Source organism: Natrix helvetica, assembly GCF_964273705.1.
Source record: "Natrix helvetica genome assembly, chromosome: 1".
In the NCBI taxonomy this organism is placed as follows: domain Eukaryota; kingdom Metazoa; phylum Chordata; class Lepidosauria; order Squamata; family Natricidae; genus Natrix; species Natrix helvetica.
In genome coordinates, this window is record NC_138548.1 from 269096566 (window position 1) to 269117508 (window position 20943).

Genomic DNA, 20943 nt, shown 5'->3' on the forward strand with positions numbered 1-20943 from the left:
CGTATTCTGAGGAGCAACTGTGATTGGTAAACGTATATTTTCTTTACTTTGGTGGATACCTTGATTTCAGAGAAGACATCATGTGTGGTGCCACCTGTTGCGGCCCGCCCGTGCCAGCAGAGCTGATGGCAGACTCAGACAGTGAAGAGGTTGGGGAGGAACATGGGCCAGTCCTGGAGTCTGGGGAAGGCTCTGATGAGTGCTCTGTGTCGGAGGCAGAGATGGGGCCAGGGCCAACCAACAGTTATCAGCTACCTTCGGAGTTGGATATCAGTGGGGAAGAAGAACAGCTGAGCCTGTTCCCAATGTGCGCATGCGCAGAGCTGCCAGGGGAAGGGAACAGCTATGGAACAAGGGCATAACTCCGGAATAAAGGCACAGGTGGACGGTGAATGGCTTAATTCCCATAGGGAATAAAGAGGAGAGAAAGGGGAGGGAGCTTGCAGGAGACAATTATTTCAATTCATTAGGATGAAGATCTGTTCCTGACTTCTTGCCAAGTAATTGCTGCTACAGTGTGGCATTTGGAAGATATTGGCAACTCTCCAAGCCTGATAAAGGTCTGTAGTCGTGAAATTTCATGAAAGACTATTTGCTGGGATTTTGCTAAAGAGGAATTCCCTTTAACCTAAATAAAAGAGGTTTTATCGGGATGAGGAGTCTGCTTCATGATCTTGGGAAGCCTAGGTCTGAACACCACCACCTGTTCCTTTTCCTCTTTCCCCTCCTCATATTTTTAATATTGCTCCTGAGTTCCCACATTTAATGGCCTATGTTAGAGGCTTGGTCACTGCACTATAATTTCTTCCAATTCAGAACAAAGAGGATATTTATACTATATTCCCAATATCCTATGCTAGAAGTTTTAGATTTTTTTTCTTCCTTTTGTCTTCTTACATAATTCCATTGTTGGAACTATGATTTTCCTGGACATTTAATTTAAATGTTCCCCAAATACTAAACCGGAGCACGTTCAGCATTATTAATTTCAACAGAAAATTCTATTAACAATTTTGAACAGATTATTTCCCGTTTTGGTTCTGGAGAGTCAGACAACAAAATACTCTATTCTTCTGATGCTGCTTGGTTGGTTCTACTGCTTTGGACATAAAACTGAAGCAATAGAGTCTTTGCTAAAAAAAATTCATAAAAGTCTGGTGTTCAGGAATAGTTGAATGCATGCTAATATGTCCCCTTTCCAAGATTTGCTTCCACATTAAAAATCTTAATGGACGAGGCTCTCTGAATTCTTGCAAAAAATGTATTGCTTTTCTCTCTTTCTATGGTGATTCTCTATCCACCAAGTCATGGTTATCCTAAAGGTGCTTTTTTTCAAAAAGCAACTGGACTTTCTAGGGGATTTTTTTTCTTTGAAAAGGTTTTGCTTCTCATCCAGGAAGCAAAATGTTTTGAAAGAAAGAAAAAACAAGAAATTCTGGTTGCCTTTGAGGGTGGGGAGGAGAAGCAACTTTGGGTTACTTCTCCCTCACAAGAATATTTCTCCATTCTGATTTAGATGAGCAACCCATAAACAGATGTAAATTTAAATTTGGAAATAGCAAGCAAAATTAAAATCTTGGCTAAACATCTCCCAGGCCCTCCTTTCAAAACTGTGGTGCTATAAAGATCTGCCTCTGTTGCCATTTTCTATGCTATTTCCCTATGTGTACTTATAACACTGAGCATCAAACAAGAATCAGTTCTAAAGTTAATTCACACATGTGCTGCTGCTACTAAAACCCACTATTTGTGCGCATGGCATAGATTACCATCCATTAAAGTCCACTCCAGTCCACTTCATAATTTGAAGAATTGTTTGAATTTACAGCCTCATAGTATTAGAGGCACAGCAATTATGTCCAAGAATTAACTTTCCTTGCATTGATTAAGTCCTTTTATATCTTAAGGCTCAGATAATTTTGTGATTATTCAGAATGAATTCTCGCTGTATTTTAGGGAAGTAGTTTATGTCTTACCAACCAGCTAGTAATTTCTCTTCCTCTAAATTCACTATAGTTTGGGGTGTTTTTTTTCAAAATCTCCTTAGCCTACAATGAAATGGTTTTGGCAGGAAATTAGCCCTGACAGCGGCAAGTATTTATTCAGCAAATGGCTCCTGATGGACATTGCAGTTGACAACAGATTCTCCCATTTTAAAAATCCTCAAATTCATAGCAGAAACGTGTATCAGTGGTTCTTAATCTCCCTGAACTACTCTAGAGAAAGATCCGGAAAAGGTTAATGTTGTAATGTCTTACTTGTGGTCTCTACTGAGAAAGCTGTCTGGATTCTTTGGGAATCGAAACCTGAACTAGACAGGAATTGGTATTTTTATAATTGCACTGTAGGGTAGAGGAGAGTGACAGGATACATTAAGACTGCATGTGTTGCTGAAAATCTTGTGTGTGGTGTTGGCATCAAATTGCAATTCTAAACAGGTTTCTAAATAGAGAAATCTTATTTTAATGGACTATGTGGGGAAAGGGTGTCTGTTATTCACAAACATCCAGTAAATTGGAGGGTACATCATCAGATTGATTAATGTAATTTGTGTGATGTGACAAAGAGAATAAAAGATCATATTTTTATCTATGTATTATGAAATAACTTCATTACGTCAATAGACTAAATTGCATCAGCATTTGGTACCTTGCATGCAAAGTCCCTTACATCTGCTAAAGTGAAATTTCACAATAATGCCAGGCCAGTCATTTGTGGAAGTCATTATTTCACATGAAAGAAGAAGATGAATTAGGAGTCACATTAACATGGTTTATAAGCGACTGATGGTCTGTTTTTCTTTTAAAATGGTCACACTTAGACTTAAAGTAGTGTAAGGAATCCCCTTCTATCTTCTATTTACAATGATTACCTGACCAAAGCATTGTAAAAATACTGAAACACAGAAAAAAAGAAGGGGAAAATTGTACCAACAAAGTCAAGCAACATCTCTCCTTCCCCAGTTCTGTTTGCTCTGCTTCTATATTCCCTTCCCAAAAACGGTACAATAATTTTAAAGCAAGGGGGGGAGTTTTTAATGTGACAGATGGAAGCAGTAATTAAATACATCATTGGAAAGTAATCATATTACTTATATTTAATTACATGTAAGTACATCAAATTTAACTTTTGTTCTGGCACAACTCAATATTTTTTTGGAATGCAGCTCTTGGCTGACCATGGCTATTGTTGAAGTCTCGAATGAGGAGACGGAGGCGAATATAAATGCAACTGTGGTTTATTGAACAAAACTGACAGGAACACAAACTAGTCGTCTGACAGCTATTTATACCAGGAGCTGTCAGACGACGAACCAATTGGAACAAAGTATTTCTCCCGCCGGCTGGCCGGTGCGCCTGGACCAATCAGAGGAGTCCAACTCTTCACTGCCCTCTGCTGGCCAGGCTCACCGGTACACAACACCCCTTTCCCCTGGATTGCGCAGGCGTAATCGTCTAGGTACGACGGACGCCTGCGCACGCGCTGCGAGCGTCTCAAGGAAGATGGCGCCTCGCCCAGGGGAGGTGGAGTGTCGGCTCCGCTCTTGTGGCGAACAGGCCTGGCAGCGTCCAGGATGGGTCTTCCTCCCGGCAATGCACCGACAGCCAATGGTAAGTGAGCCAGCGCACCGGGAGGGGTGGTTGCGAGGTCGGAGCTAGTGGTGTGTGGACGGTCGAGCCGGCAGGCGGCGTCGTTAGGGCCTGGTTGCTTTTCTGCAGGTGTGTTGTGTTCAGGTCCCTCCGGTCGCCGACGCAACTGGCTTATGTGCCGCCGCCAATGTCTGCCATCATCGAGGAGGACCCTGTAAGAACAGGGCCCCGTGATGTCAGTCACTCTGCCAGGTAGCCACTTTGGCTCGCCGGTGTAATTGCGAGCAAATATCCCCTCACCCACCAGAAAAGACCTGGGAGGGGGAGGAACGGCAGGGGAGGAAGGATGGTAGAGAGGGTGGAAACGGTCGAGGAGTGAACGAAGACGGCGGCCAAGCAACAGCTCTGCAGGGCTTTTGCCCGTGGTGGGGCAAGGGGTGGAGTGCTGGGAACGGAGGTAGGTGGAGATGCGGGATGGCCAGGGAAGGGCGGCCATGCGGGCCAGGGCTTCTTTAGCGGAGCGAACCGCACGTTCGGCAAGGCCGTTGCCCGCAGGGTGGTAGGGGGCCACCGGGGCATGGCGGATGCCCAGGGAGGCAAGGTAGGACTGGAATTCGGTGGAGGAAAATTGGGGCCCGTTATCGGAAACGATAACGTCAGGAAGGCCATGGGTGTTAAATAGGGAATCCAAGATGCGGATAGTGGCCGAAGAGGTTGAGCTGGGCATAGGAAACAGCTCAACCCACTTCGACCAGGCATCCACCAGGAGGAAGAAGAGGCGGCCCTCAATGGGCCCCATGAAGTCGACGTGGAGTCGGCTCCATGGGCCCATAGGGAGTTCCCACTCCCTAGGTGGGGAAGAAGGTGGCGCAGAGCGCACCTGCTGGCAAGGGGTGCAACGCTGGACGTAGGCGGCGATGTCCGCATCCATGGACGGCCACCAGACATAGCCGCGGCCGAGGCTTTTCATCCGGACTATGCCAGGGTGACCGTCATGGAGGCGAGACAGGACAGCCGGCCGCAGGGAAGAGGGAACAACCACGCGGTTGCCCCACAGGAGGCAATCCTGCATAATGGAGAGTTCGAGGCGGCGGCGGAAAAAGGGGGAGAGTTGGGGATCATTGGAGGCTGCAGACCAGCCCCGAGTGACAGCGGTCATGGCTCGGTGCAGGATGGGGTCAGCTCGGGAGGCCTGAGCGATGTCCAAAACGGACATCGGTAGGGAGAGGTCAGCCAGGAGATTAATAGAGTGGACAGGGGCTGGATCAGTGACAGGAAGAGGCAGAGGGCAGCGGCTCAACGCGTCAGCGTGAGCGATGTGGCCGCCAGGCTTGTAGGACAAGGTGTAGGAGTAGGAGGATAGGAATTCAGCCCAACGAGACATGCGGGGGGAAAGAATGGGGGGCGTGGGACGGTCCCCTGCAATAATGCCTAGGAGGGGCTTGTGATCGGTAATCAGTGAGAAGGGGCGGCCATACAAGTAGTAATGAAAACGTTTTACTCCCGCAACGGCAGCAAGAGCCTCCTTATCCAGCTGGCTGTAATTTCGCTCAGTCCTGGATAAGGTGCGGGAGTAAAAGGCTATGGGCGCTTCAGAGCCATCCGGGTAAGAATGGCTAAGAACAGCCCCGACCCCAAAGGGAGAAGCATCGCAGGCCAGGGTTAGAGGTAAGCGCTCGTCATACTGGGCGAGGACTGGCGGGGCAGTGAGCGAGCGCTTGACAGCCGCGAGCGCATGCGCCTCGCGGCTGGTCCAGACCCATGGAGAGGAAGAGTCCAGCAAACGGTGAAGGGGTTCGGCCAGGGAAGCTTTGTGAGGAATAAAGGAGGAATAAAAATTTAGGAGACCAAGGAAGGCTTGGAGCTCCACCTTGTTTGAAGGAGTGGGGGCGGAGAGAATGGCCTCGACTTTGGATGGGTCGGGGTGGATGCCGTTGGCATCGATCATGAAACCGAGGAAAGTGACAGAGGGGACGCCGAGCTGGCACTTGGAGGGTTTGAGGTGCAGGCCGGCGGCCCGAAACTGTTGCAGGACCAGGCGCAGGGTTTTGATGAGTTCTAATTGGTTGGGGGCGGCAATTAGAACATCATCAAAATAGGGCGTGACCCCGGGGATGCCATGGAGCAAGCGCTCCATGAGCCCCTGGAAAATGCCGGGGGCCACGCTCACGCCAAACTGAAGGCGGCGGCATTTGAATGCGCCGCGGTGAGTTACGATGGTCTGCGCAAGCGCGGTGGATTCGTCGACAGGCAGCTGCTGGTACGCCTGCGCGAGGTCCAGCTTCGCGAAGATGCGACCCTGGCCCAGAGTGTGCAGGACGTGCTGCACAACTGGCACAGGGTATGGGTGTGATTGGAGGGCCTTGTTAAGAGTGGATTTGAAGTCCGCGCAGATCCTAATAGATCCGTCGGACTTCAAAGGCACGACTATGGGGGTCTCCCAGGGGGAGAAATCAACGGGTTCTAAAATACCCTGGCTAATTAATTTGTCTAGTTCGGCGTCGACTTTTGCTTTTAAAGCAAATGGAAGCCGGCGGGCCTTCAGGCGGATTGGAGGAACTGAAGGGTCGAGGTTGAGGGAGATAGGAGAGCCAGTGTAGCAGCCTAAAGAAGAGGAAAAAACATCGGAAAATTCGGAAAGGAGTGAGGAGATAGAGGGCGGGGAAACAGGAGGGAGGGGTGAAAGAGAGTTAACCCCAGCAATAGAAAGGCCGAGGGCCTTAAACCAGTCCAGTCCTAGAAGGGAGGCGAGGGGGTTTTTTACAATTAGTAAGGGAAGCTTTGCCTTGCGAGAGCCGAAAGATACGTGAAAGGATCGGCAGCCCAAGAGGTCTATGACATTTCCCTGATAGTCGCGCAAGCGGCAGTCAGGGGGTTGTAAATGATGAGGTTTGACCCAGGGCAGTAAGGAGCTAAGGGTGGCCCATGACATTACGGATCGGGCCGACCCTGTGTCCACCTCCATAGGGCAGGGAACCCCCTCAATGGCGATTTGGAGGTGCAGCTTACCTCGGCCCTCCAAAGTTGAGGAGGCCGAGTCTACAAGCCATTCAGGGTAAGCTTCAGCTGGGTCCCCCACGGAGAGGGAATGCTGACGGCGGGAAGCCATTGAAGGTGGTTGACGGGGCGGCGGTAGAGGGCTGCGGCGGTCCTGTTGGCCGGAACGGCAAACAGCAGCGAGGTGGCCCTTCCTGCCGCATTGGTGGCAGAGGGCTTGCCGGAACCTGCATTGGGAGCGTTGGTGGCGGCCGCCACAACTGAGGCATTGGCGTCCATCTCGGGTGGAGAGGGTTTGAAGGCGGTCAGCGGTTTGGTCTACCTCAGCGCGGAACGTCGAAGCGGTCGAGGAAGCGTAGGCAGAAGAAGGTGCCGCGTAGGGAGCGGGCGGCAAGTAAGCGGCATGCGGGTGCTGGCTGAGGTGGCTGAAATCTGGTGTGGATTGATCAGCCATCTCATAAGCCCTGGCATCATCAACCGCTATCTTTAACGTTAACTCAGGTCGAGCTAGGATGCGGCGGTGGAGTTTAATGTCTCTGAGCCCATAGATAAATTGCTCTAGCAGCGCGTCTTCCAAGTCACTGAATTCACAGAGACTTGCCTCAGCGCGGAGAGCGGCCACGTACTGGGCGATGGTTTGGCCCTCTTTTTGAATACACCGGCGGAAATATTGCCGCCGGGCGAAACGAGACGGGGCGGGCTCGTAGTGTTGCTTCAGGCGAGCCAGGAGTTCGTCCCAGGGCAGCGAGTTAGCCGGATCGGGAGCAGCGAGAGCCCTCGCGGTGGCGAACATCTCCCTTCCACAGTAATTTAGGAAGATGCCGCGCTTTCGTTCCTGTGAGAGGCTGACGAGATCGTGGGCTATGAGGAAGCAGTCGAACCTCTCGAGAAAAGCTTCCCAAGCCTCAGCCTCTGGCCGGAACGGCGAAAAGGCAGCGTTAGAAGCCATTGTAGGCACGGTGTAGGGGTCCACGTCGCCCGTCCTCGTCGCCAGTGTTGAAGTCTCGAATGAGGAGACGGAGGCGAATATAAATGCAACTGTGGTTTATTGAACAAAACTGACAGGAACACAAACTAGTCGTCTGACAGCTATTTATACCAGGAGCTGTCAGACGACGAACCAATTGGAACAAAGTATTTCTCCCGCCGGCTGGCCGGTGCGCCTGGACCAATCAGAGGAGTCCAACTCTTCACTGCCCTCTGCTGGCCAGGCTCACCGGTACACAACAGCTATCAGCCCAGAAAATATTGTGCATCCCTTCTGGAAGGATCTGTTGTGTTTCCCCCACCCCTCCTCTTCCACTTGCTTTTCTTATTATGCTCCATAAAAGAGGGGTGCTTTTTTTCAGGGTGGGGCCCCTTGTCTTTTTTAGCTAACTTTTGATGCACATCTAATCTCATAATTCTGTGGACATTATTGGAGCTCTCTATTTTTTTAAAGTGTTTTTTTTTCAAACTTTTTGCCTGCTTTACCATATCTTGACATGCTTCCAGGGTTCTGTTCAAACGTTTATAAAACCCCTGGTATTTTCCTTCTGAATGTTCACTGGAATCCTTAGAAGCCCAACTTAGCTACTGTTCCTTCTTTTTTGTCTACTGCCCTCTTTCCAAGGTCAATTCCCTGAAGAAAGAGGAATGATAGTAACAGGTGACAGAAGGCTAAGGTTACTCGGTGTTCTGAACCTCATATTATTTGCAGCTGGGAAACATGAAAGCTTGGTTGTGAGCCCACTTTAAAGTCCATTACCTTTAAAGAAAGTTTTGCTAGGTTCAGACTGGGGTTCCCTCATTAGGACGGTGAAAGTTTGCATTTTGAGCTGCTCCTTCATGAATATATACACCAGCCCACACATTCAGAATGTATTGATGGAAAAAGAATGCATGTATACAGATGGAAAATCATATAGATTGCTTCCAAGACAAGAGTTAAATGAGATATACAACTTACTGCCTGAAGTTCAAGCAGGAGTAGAAACGAGCAGATACATACTGGTTGGGTTGGTACTTGTTTTACCACATCATCTGCACAGACTTTCTTAAATAGACTTTGCAGCTTCCCATCTTGCAAAAATAGGCGTATTGGATCAAGATAACTATATTCTTACCAACAACTTTAAAATCTAATACTGTGCGCTTCTCTTTGGTCATGATTCAAAGCAATCTCAGAAACATTAACAGAGACAACGTTGGATTGTCAACCACAAAAAGACACTTCTAATCAAGTTTCTAACGGTGTGCTCTAATTCAATAAGCTTGGTTGAACATTAGATACAAAAACGTTACCTCTGTGTTGTCTAGAAAGCAGGCCACATTATCTTTCAGGTCGATTATAGTTGATGCCAATGACTGAAACTTTTCTTCCAGTTTATCAAACTCTTTATCCTCTGTCTAAAGATCAAAGAAAAGAAATTACATTTTGTCAGAAGGCAACTTACAGGTAATAAAAGATCAGTATAGAGCAATGATGCAAAAGAAAATAGAACGCTGCTAGTGAATACAGACTTCTTCTGTTAATGTCAATCATACTGTTGGAAGAATTTTCCTCGGTTCCTTTCTTCCAAGCTGGGAAAGGAGACCATTAGCAGTCTCCCTGGAGAAGCGCAAGCATCCCTAAAATCAAGACACTGAGGCTATCAACGTTCCATCTGACAAACCCAACCAAAGCAAGCACGGACGAGATGATCCAATCTCTTCATGCAAAACTTTATTGAGTACATCACTTTGGCAAAGATGAAGACAAAACTAAATCTAACTACCGGTACTTCCTGAGCAAATCCACATAGTTAAAATTTAGATTCTCCTTCCCCCCCCTATTAGATCAGGGGTCCAATTGTCTAATTCAGTCTCATAGTATTGTTATGAGAAAGTCTTTTGGCTCTGGTAAACACCTGCCAAAGTGTCCTTGGTTCTTGCACCTTGTTTTCTTGATGTCTGAAGCCTACATTCCATCTCCCCTTTCTCTCCCCCCATAGTTCGTTGGCAAGCTGAGAAGCAATAATAGTTGCAACAACAATAGCCCCTTTTTGAAGCTTGACAGAGGCTGGCTGCTTGAAGAGGAGGTCTCTCTTTATTGGGCAGTTGGCCACAGACCATCAGTAATATTTTTACATCATTTTGAGCCCTTTGTGAAAGATATGCAAGTGAGATATATGGTTTTATGACCAGAACAGGAAACACAAATGTGATGCATGGATTTTATGGTTTACATGGTGTAAAGAACATGGGCATTAATGTTAGAATTTCCACACCATTTAAATGTTGATTATATTTAAGGAAAACATCATATTTTATGAATGAAGATAGGGTTTCTCTGACTCCAGATTAGAAGGCGTTAAAAGAAGATGGGGTGGTGGTGGTGGTGGTGGAGAGATCAGAAGCTTTTTAACTTCTATCAATACTTATAAATGTATGTTGTAAATGAATAGGCGAGAATGGTATGCAAAGCAAATATCTGCCATTTCTGGAGTTCCCAGAAATTATATCATTTCTGATAAATGCATACTTTGGATCAACAGGAAAGCATGCAAGCATAGACTCGTCAACTGGCTCTTGGAAGAGGCAAGAGACAAACCACTGGAAAATTACTATGCAAAGAGAAGAGAGATGATTGAAAGAAATTTATTTCAGTAGGAAAAGCTGATTTCACTAAATTTGCTTCAGTTCTTGAATTTTTTTTTTCAAGTTGCCCTAAAGCGACTAAGTTGAGAGAGTTAAGGAATATTACTCCAATAGATATTTCCACACAGGCTTTCCGATAAGCTAATTTTAAGCAGGGTCATAATACTTTATCTCCTACAAACAGGAACTAGTGCTAAGCCCAATATCTCAATTAGGGATGTAATGAGGAGTGGAAAATGCTCGGCATGCTTGCAGCACTACATAAATTACTACTCCTGTCATTACATGTGAAGGAATCATCCTCAGCCAGGTCACAAGCAGAAGTTGTTATGTGATCCTCTCCCAAAATGTGTCATGATCCATAAATGAAGCACATGAACGCTAAAAAACTGCAGTATGATCGTCTACTGCTATCCACGAAGCAACTTGAGGGCATCTTGAGGGCGTCGGGGTGAATTCAGTTGAACGGAATGGAAACTGTGGACGAGATGGAGGGCCCTGGAGTCTATATTTCCTAGAATACTCAATGTCTATAACTGTACCGTTTAAAGCAATAGCACTTAGACTTATATACCGCTTCACAGTGCTTTGCAGCCCTCTCTAAACTGTTTACAGAATCAGCATATGGCCCCCAACAATCTGGGTCCTCATTTTACCAACCTTGGAAGGCTGAGTCAACCTTTAGAAACTTTTCACCATTATTCTTTGCCATTCCAGACCACTGCAGGGCATTCAGTACCAAGACATATGGCAGAATGACATATACTTACCTTGGTCACAATCCCAGTTTCATGCATGAAGAGGCGGCTCAACCGTGCAGTCTTCTTGGCAATGGAGTGGGTATTGATACGGGCCAGTCGTTCTCGCAGAGTCAGATACCCAGCCTTGTTATATTTATCTGCTGTTCTCAGTCCAAAAGAGGAGAAGGTGAGAAATGTAACAGAACAAGTTATATAAAGCAGGAGGAAAAATTTTCTGGGTATTTAAGGATTCTTCAGTAGATGTAAGGAAAAGAATGCCACGGGAAAACATAACTTTGATATCCCAAAGGTGCTTTTTCAAGAGGCAACTGGACTTTCTGGTTTTTTTCTTTTGAAGACGTTTCGCTTCTCATCCAAGAAGCTTCTTCAGCTCTGACTGAATGGTGGGGAATGGAAGGATTTATACTCTTAGGCAATGATAGTTTGCTGCATTAACAGACATTTGGTTGAGATGAGATCATCCATTGAGAAGGGCTGGGTTCACAAGCAAATGAACTCCAAAATGACAAATCCCCGAAACATAACTGCATCTGAAAGTAACAGCGGCAGAATACTTTCAGACACGGTTACATTTTAGGGATTTGTCATTTTGTAATTCAAACCCTTCTCATCGGATGGTCTCATCTCAACCAAATGTCCATTAATGCAGCAAACTATCATTGGCTAGGAACATAAATCCTTCCATTCCCCACCATTCAGTCAGAGCTGAAGAAGCTTCTTGGATGAGAAAAACCAGAAAGTCCAGTTGCCTCTTGAAAAAGCACCTTTGGGACAACCATGACCTGGATGACGGAGAATCTCAGTAGCTACTGTAACTTTGATACATTTGGATACACTGATTAACAACAAGCTAAAAAAGCAATCAAATATAGGATCAAGAGGCTGCCTTGTAGCCGTTGTCTCTTCAGCTAAAGAAGAGTATATAATAGATTTTCCTTCCCTAGGAATCCCCAAATTTAGTGAACCATAACTTTGGGGTCCTTGGTGCTCTCTGAGCTTGGTTATTTTCTTGCGGACATTTCATTACCCAACTAATTAACATCATCAATGCTAGGCTGATGCTAGCACTGATGCCTAACACGGATGCAGCTACCTATCAGATAATGAAATGTCTGCAAGAAAACCACCAAGGTCACAGAGCATCAAGGGCCCCAAAATTTAACCCTGAGCTACCAATATTCTCTTCTATCAGAACCATAACTTCTGTCATTTCCAGGACAGCACCCTGATTGAGAATGATGGGAACTGTTGTCCAACATATCTACTGTACCGGGGAGGCTCTGCTATGTTTATGCAAAACAATTCTGACAAGACAAACTTACAGACTGCTACATTATGACCATCTTCAAAGATGATCTGTTTCCTATCCCTTAGTTTTAGTTCAGCTTTGAAGTTCAATTCATTAATGGCTGGTTCCAATTCAGTAAGGCATATTCCTCAGGCATGACTGGTCAACTCTCCCAAAGCAGAATTATGCCTTCCAATGTATCTTTCCTTTCCGAAGTGACTTCTCCGTTGTTTGCATGTTTGGAAGCGCAGCAGAAAAAAAATATGTGTATGAATAATGTTGCCCATTGTGCTTTAGACACAGAGCTATAAGTGAGTTGTAGCTGATTAATTTCCTACGTTGCGAATGCTGGCTCAGGAAACCGCTTTCTGTGCCAAGGTAGAAATGATGTTAGAATCACATTTTTAAAATGTGCTTTCCCTTTATTTTTGTTTGCCATTATTAAACTTTAAATATCCCTTGGTAAACTCAAGGAAATTAGATCACAAAGTCCTGAAAAAATACATCAAACATTCCATATAGCCGTGATGGCGAACCTAGGGCATGTATGCCACAGGTGGCACACACAGTCCTCTAGGTGGGCATATGAGCCGTCAGCCCAGCTCAACTCCACTGCTCATGTATGCGTGCCTCCCGCCAATCAGCTGATTTTCAGGTCTCTGCCGCGCATGCACATGGGCAGGGCACATGCAGCAGGCACGCGTGCATGCGCAAGGTGATGCGTGCATGCACAGGGGGCTCACACATGCATGCATAGGAGGGCGAGCACGGGGGTTGCACCCCCTACAGCCCGTTTTTAGTCCCAGGAGGCTGCAATGAGGCCTACTAGACCGAAAACGGGTTGTGGGGGGGGGATCCCCCTCATAGGCCATTTTTGCTCCCAGGAGGCTGCAGGGAGGCCTACTAAGTAGGCCCAAAATGGAACGTTGGGGGTCGCATGCATGGGGGGTGGGGTTTGCAGGGGGGGGTTGCGTGTGCATGCACAGTGAGGGGGAGCATGGGGGTGTCACACGCGCATTGCATTATGGGTGCTTTTGGCACACGGCAACAAAAAGGTTAGCCATCACTTCCATATAGCCTGCTTCACTTGACCCACTCCAGATATACCAGATTTCAATTTTCCAACAAATTATTGTAGGGGTTTGAGTGCTATTGGAAGTTGAAGGTTCCTGGCATTCTGCAGTAGACCTAGCCAGAGAAGGGCAATCTCTCTTACCTATTTCCTTCCGCCTTTTATATTCATTGATATTGGCATTGACATCTGTCATAGCAGTGGCTGCAGCCTGCAGGGCTCCATAGCCACTGTCAGAGTGTGAAGTGTTTTCCACAATCTTCTGCAACAACAGTGGGTATTTTGTGATTCGTTGCACTGGCATCACCAGGAAGAAGCTCAGGTTCGAAGCACCAGTGTGAGGCCTGACCAAGAAATGCATAAGGATATCAGCAAGGGTCCCCTGAAGCAAACAGCGCCATCTATTGTTACCCAGAAAGCGCATTTTCTCTGCCACGGAGCTTGTTCTCTGGAATAAAATCCATCCCCTTCCCTGCCCAGAAATCCGTTTCAACCCCTTATCCTGGTGATGTTTCAGAAAGCCTTCAAAATCTGGATTCCCCCCACACACAGCCTTGTAGTGGGGTGTTTATGGAGCCCTGTAGGCGATATTTTTGGTAGAGGGAGTGGGTTTGTGTAGACGCAGGGATTTTCTTACTGGTTTTCCTTGTTTCAATTTTTGTTTTTATTTTATGTAAGCTACCCAGAGTTATTTCGCAATGGGTGTCTCCTAAATAAATAAATATCAGGAGTAAAGTGGCTTTAAAATGTTTCAGGCGTCCCAAATGGGAAACTATACATTTCATATGTATTTAACTGAGAGGCAGCATTTGCATTTTACATCTCCATTTATTTATTTGATGTACATCTCATTTTTTCTTTTGTACATCTCAAGACAGTGTACATAATAATTCTTTTCCCCAATCTGATGAGATGGAATGAGGTGAGAAAGGGTGCCCAATCCAATCATTCAATTGGTTCCCTTGCCTAAAAAAAAAACTAGAAATCCTGTCTCCCAATTTCTAGTCCACTACTTTACCCACTATGTCAAACTGGTTTTTTTTTTATTTGAGCCTGCAAAACAAAAACAACCCCACCAAAAACAAAACAAAATCCATGAACCAAATACAATAGCCATCCTCCCTTGATAATATTCTAAAGTATCTTCTATATCCACTTGATAATCTACCTCCAATTGTTATGCTTGATTTCCAGCAAAGTTAAGATGTTTAATCTTTAAAGCCCCATGGTAAGCTACAACCATGCCATTGCCTGGAACATGGGCAATTCACCAGTGTGTGTGAGGATTACACATTAGCCTTGATTAACAATGCAGGCCTGATGGAAGGATTCTTGCTGCTGCTAGTGCTACTTCTCTGTTAAGTTTGAAGGGGTTTTCTGCAGCTGGGCTCTAGTTGGTAGTAGTGGCAGAAAGAAATGTGTAAGCTGAGCTCCTATGTATGAGCATCCTGTTTCAAAGAAGGCCAACAAGGCCTCTAAAAGCTTATCAACAGATGAGAGCTCAGCAAATGATACTCTGTTATTGTTGTGATCATACGGTGTTGTTATATTAGCCAGGAGACCACAGTGCTATTGTAAAGTAGTAGTTTGGTTGGCAATTTGCCAATTCTGTTGTAGGACAGGCTCACACACTTCCCAGGGTGAGCCACAGGAGGCGAGGTGGCTGTGCACCAGAAAGACAAACGGCTCTTTCTGCAGCAGCATCTAAGGCTCCCTCCCTTCCTTGGAGCCACCTTGCAAATGGGTACCACAACAGGGAAGGTTCTGAGCCAGCAGGTATCTGACTGCCTGTATGGAGTACCAACTCATTTCTCCACCAAAGTGATATCTGTTTATCTACTTGCATAGAACATGCTTTCAAACTATTAAGTGGGCAGAAGTTGAGGTAACTGATGGGCGCTCACTCTTCCCTGCAGTGCTACGACTCAAACCGCTGGAGCAGAGACCATCTCCAGCGCTATTAAGCAACTGAGCTTTATAACTGTGCCCTGGTACTCTGTGATGCACTTTCTCTGGACATAATGATTCAGTGTCAAGGCAAATTTGTCTCTAATAGCTTTTGGAGAATGTTTTTTTTAAATATTCAATAGCGTTGCTATGCTCACAGAGCATTACTAGATACCATTTTTTCATGGCACCTTCCATGAAAAATAATATCCACTAGAGAAGGAAACATGGTGTAGTCTGCACAATGCCTTTTTATTAGTACTCCAACCAAACATGCTAAACAGCACAGTTTTATTTAATCCCATTAAAAACTCATTTGGCCCAATGGCCACCTTATCTGATGGCATTGAATTCTGTGAAGGACAAGGATAAGCATTGAATCTTGCCATAAATTAATCGAACATCACAATTGCAGGAAATTAGTACAATCCAATAAAAAATCCAGTGGAAGGTTGATGTATAGCTCATATTTGCACATCTACTTGTTCCTCTGCTTTTAAACATGATTTATATTTAGCAAAAGGCCTCTATGTTCAAAATTAAATACAAATGGCATTATTAGACTTGCTTCACATCCTACTGTGTGGACCATGGAAGATTTGCACCCTCTGGTTTGGATGTGAATCGTGATTCATTTGGAAAAAGAGCTGCAATCTCTCACAGCTATGCTCCCCTACTCAAGTATCTGTTTCAGCAAGCTGAAGGGATGTAGTAACCAAAGGGCACAGATGCTGCCTACCACTGACTGATGTAACTGCCTCATTAAACCCAGGGCTGTGTTTCTTGAAAAGTAAAAAGGTTAGCATACTAAAAATCTGGGTTGTGTGATTGCCACCATCATAAAGTATACTTACACAGTGGTAGTCAAGGTTTCCATGATTTCTTTTTGTAATCTTGGCTCCTTACTATAAATATCCAACAGTAAAAGAGCTTGGTCATAGTCTCCACAATAAATTTTATAGACATTCTCCATTTCTGCTTTGAGCTCTTGAAATAAAGTGCCTACAACAAAATTATAAAACCATCAGAATGAAGACTCCCAAGACATATACTGTGTCTTGAAAAGCCTTAATGCATCAAACTGTTCTTAAATCTCATTAATTAATCTCACTTTTATGCAAATAGATAGATAGATAGATAGATAGATAGATAGATAGATAGATAGATAGATAGATAGATGATAGATAGATAGATAGATATAGATATGCACGAATATGTAAGTATATGGATACAGGAATAACTTTTCAGGCTGATAAAGACACTACACATTTGAAGTACAGTAGTACATCAGTACCAGAGGTGGCATGCTGCCGGTTCGCACCAGTTCAGGCAAACCAGTAGTAGCGGTGGCACGAGGCTCTGTCCACCCACCCAGATGTCACGGAGCTTCTGTGCATGCCTAGATGGGCTGCGTGCAAACGAAGCAAGAGCACATGTGCGCTCCCGCTACCAAACCAGTAGTGAAAATAATAAGATACCATTACTGCTCAGTACTCATTGTTAACTGGTTTTGAGAGGCTTGATAAGTACCAAACAAATTTTTCCCATAAGGAATAAATCAAGATAGCCAGCACTGACAAGTTCTAGCTTCTGCATTGAGTACCAAACAAACAATGAGTACTGGGGCAAAAATTTTACGACAACAAGCATTGTACCAAATTTGATGAGTTTCAAAGCAGTTGAGTAACAAGGTACCACTGTATAGCTGGCTAATTATGAAATTGAGAAGCTATCCCTTCATTATCGCCCCCTGCCCAGGTCCTTGAATGTGCCACACCTCTCAAGGATATTCAAAAGTGACAATTGAATTCAGCAGGCAGATTTTTCAAAGAATGGGATTGCAACCCTTGGATTCATCCTTTGCCTGCTTCTTACTTACCCATCACAGTACAAAACTCTTCTTATCATTAGGTCTCATATGAAAGATTATATTAACCTCACTTTACACTGTCTCCTCCTTTATCTACTGTCTCTCACTACCCATTGTTTCTTTAAACTTTAAGATCCTCTGCTTATTTTGCCCCTTAGCCACCCTATTTTTTCATCAGGTTCTCCAGCATTCTTCTCTTTCTTTATCCAAAGCACTCTCTGGAGTGCTTTGAAGATGCTTCATAGATGGCTTCCTAAATGTCCCCTTTTATGACTCATACTGTGGTGTCCCCAGTATTTGAACTCAAAAAATTAAAAATATCCAAGGAAAAAAACATTGACTTCCATTTACCTAGCAAGCACAACAGTTCTTTACTGTTTTGGAAGTTAAATCAGTTCTCTTTAGTCCATAATTTCATGTACAATTTTGAAATAACTACGCTTTTGGACAATATTCAGAGTAACTATTTTGTTCTGATAAAAATAATAAAAGTAATTCTGGAATCACATAAATAGCTAATTAACATCAAGCTAAGTAACCCTTAGATCTTTCAACTCTTGAAAAGGTGATATTGAATCCAGTTTTTAAGACATTAGGCAATCCGACACTGCCTCATATCACTTGTATCAAAGTTATCAAAGTACTCCTGTTATTATAATAGAAAGTATACTATTGCTTTAATAGCAACAGTATTTTAAAAATACGCAGTAGATACATCATTGTAGATACTACCTACTGATATGAAAAAGTTGTTCCTGCCCCTGGTTCACAGAAGTTTCAAGTCCTTTCAACAAACGTTTGGAAACCTGCAGGACATCGTCTATATTAGAGAACAATCCTTCCAGGTCAATTTCAGGCAGCTGAAATAGAGTAGTACAATGTTTCAGTTTCTTTTCCTATTCTACAAGACAAAGATAGTTACTACCTTTTTACAGTGACATTTCTATCCCAACATTGCTTCTAAAACTGTAAACATATATAGGTTGTGCATTCTGACAAAACCCCTTTGTATTTCTGTAAGCAGCTGTATCATGCTGCTTTATTGATTTATGGATTCTTCAGGTGCAGAAGTTGAGAGCACATTGTTGAAGAATGACTCTGCAGAATACAACAGCTGTGCAGCTGGAAGAAACTTTCTCACCACAGGATCCAGTGGTCATTTCAAGCCATATCTCCAATCAGTGAAGCCATATCTCCAATCAATCATCCTTACTTGATAAAGAATACATTAACAACTAATATACTCTTTTTCTCTTGCCTTAAACATAATTTCCATAGTATTTCCAGTTGCAGACTTTTCTCCCTATACTCTGTTTCTTACCATTCATTTAATGGCTTAGTCTACTTTGAGGTCTCAAGTTTGAGACAAGCCACTGATGCTTAGCTTCCTTAATGCCTTAAGACAAAACAGGATTCCCTCTTGTAGATAATATTTTTTTTTAATCATAACTCAAGTGCTGATGATTACAGACCATCTCTCTCATTCTCACCTGTTTTTTCTGGAGGTGATCATGGATATCAAAAATGCAGAGCTGAAGGCTGTGCACATAGTTAGCCTCTGTAGTGATGAGCTCATCAATGGCCATTTGGTGATTCAGCTGTGGTTTGTCAGAAGATACCAGAGTTTCATAAATATGTTCATAGATATGTTCCTCATCCTCTGACGTCACCTTGGATGGAGGTTCTTCAGTGCTGTCATTTGCCATACTAGAAGCTACAAAGGCAGAATGAGAAGTTTCAATCATTGTTCATATGACCAATAATCAGGTCAATTCTTAGACTGTATTTTAATAGGGATTTCCCCTTTTGTTTACTATTACATTTTGAAAATACAAGAAGTTAGATAACATATAATGGCAACATCTTATCAATTGTAAATATTCTTTATCATTCATAAAGGGATTATCAATTGTAAATATCATTTAACATTCATAGAGGAATTTTCCAACAGCAAGAATTCTATTGGCTAGCATTTATACTCTGTTGATAGTAAGCCACTTTGTAGGAAGCAATATTCAGAACCAATTAATCAGATGTAATAAACTATTACATCAAAATAATACAAGCTTTTAACTACATCAGTTCCCACTGAATCCAAGTTCTTCACTGAGCAATTCCTTCCCAATTTTCGTTATACACTTCAATATTTTGTTATAGCTACGCACTGTATCTGGGTGATAACCTATAATTTGAAAAACCTTAATTGTTCTTAACTATCTACTATGAAACTTGAATTTAATTCTAAACAACTGTTTGGGATTCCCAGCAACTCACTCTATTTATTAATGGGGGTTGGGGCAAGAAATATAATATAGATGTGAAACTATTTCTTTCTTCGACAGATTCCTGACTAAAAAGAAGAACCTCTCCCTGGCAGAGTTTTGACCATGTTTACAAATATTTAAAATATTCACAGACCCCTTGTATCCTGGACATAAATTGTTTCAACTCCTACCCTCAAAACAACGCTATAGAGCACTGCACATCAAGACAGCTAGACACAACAACATTTTCCCCCAAACACCATCACCCTGCTAAACAAATAATTCCCTCACCACTGTCAAACCATTCACTAAGGCTGCATTACTATTACTATTAGACTTCTCATCGTTCCTATCACCCATCTCCTCCCACTTATGACTGCAAGATACAAGTAACTTTGTTGCTTGTATCCTTACGATTTATATTGATATTGATTGATTCCTGACTGCTTATTTGTACCCTATGACTATCATTGTGATTCTTGATGAATGTATCTTGTATTTTTATGTACACTGAGAGCATAGGCACCAAAGACAAATTCCTTGTGTGTCCAATCACACTTGGCCAATAAAGAATTCTATTCTATTCTATTGTGGTGCAGAATGAGATCACCCTTCTCCAAGAGATCCTTGTAATAATAAAGCTGTTCTCATGGTCTGCCTGACACTTTCACCCACATTAAATTTATTATTGCACCAATGGGAGGACAGTTACTGTTGAGCAAAAATACGATTTGATGAGAAAAGACCAAGCCACTCCTTGTGACTTTCTTTCATGACCCCCAACTTCATTCAAAGTGAAGTCATTTCACAGATTGATGGGAAAGGGGCTTTCAAATTTTGAGGAGAGTTCATTGACTCTTCTTGCCATGACATCATACATAATTCTACATAGTGGCTATCATCATTCACATAAAAGTTAAGCCTGGAATTGAAAGTAATAAAACTGCCTATTAAAACATGGGAAAGCTGACCACGGTTGAGGGTACATAACATTTCTCAGTGATGTTTCTAAAGCAACTTGAGCCACGCAAATCACAGTTCTGTGACCTTGGATGAAATCAACATTTTAAAATCAATATGGAGGAGAGGATATTGCTGCTTGCCTGGAATAGTGAGATAACCTTTCAAAATATTTTAACTGATGGATTTTTTTTTTAATCTCAGCAATATTAAATTGAATGGTAAAAATGCTTTATTTGCAAGGCATAATTCCATACAGTACGGTACTTATCATTTTATACAGCATTATCAAACTACTACTACCTATCTTTTTTTTTAAAATGTAGCTGTTAATTCACTTAAGTAGATTTAAATCAAAAAGGTGAGGTAAACTATCTAATGATTTACACACAGGCTAGACAAACAATAGTTGTCACTTGCTTGATATAGTTTTATAGTCTTAGAAATGATGATGTGTAAAACTTAAAAAATTCAGTTCTTTGCACTTTCATCATCTAAGGTTACATTCTAACCTTTAGTTTATTGTTTATTATTGCATCAATGAACGACAGAAATTCTCATCCCAATTGCCATCAT

General features: G+C 43.4%; 1 protein-coding gene across 5 annotated transcripts in view; it reads right to left on the reverse strand.

Annotated features, from left to right (window-relative positions):
• ARHGEF37 (Rho guanine nucleotide exchange factor 37) overlaps positions 1 to 20943 on the reverse strand; it is a 61006-nt gene that overhangs the window by 19478 nt on the left and 20585 nt on the right. For 4 of the 5 annotated variants that reach the window (XM_081935516.1, XM_081935515.1, XM_081935518.1 and 1 more), the window contains exons 2-7: positions 18634 to 18857; positions 17880 to 18003; positions 16128 to 16275; positions 13471 to 13670; positions 10976 to 11106; positions 8871 to 8975 (exon numbers count right to left, since the gene is read on the reverse strand). In XM_081935516.1, coding sequence (XP_081791642.1) covers positions 8871 to 8975; positions 10976 to 11106; positions 13471 to 13670; positions 16128 to 16275; positions 17880 to 18003; positions 18634 to 18849 — 924 coding nt within the window. In that variant the 5' untranslated portion in view covers positions 18850 to 18857. Of the gene's footprint in view, positions 1 to 8870; positions 8976 to 10975; positions 11107 to 13470; positions 13671 to 16127; positions 16276 to 17875; positions 18004 to 18633; positions 18858 to 20943 lie in introns of those variants that run through there. The other variant, XM_081935519.1, reaches the window with a different exon arrangement.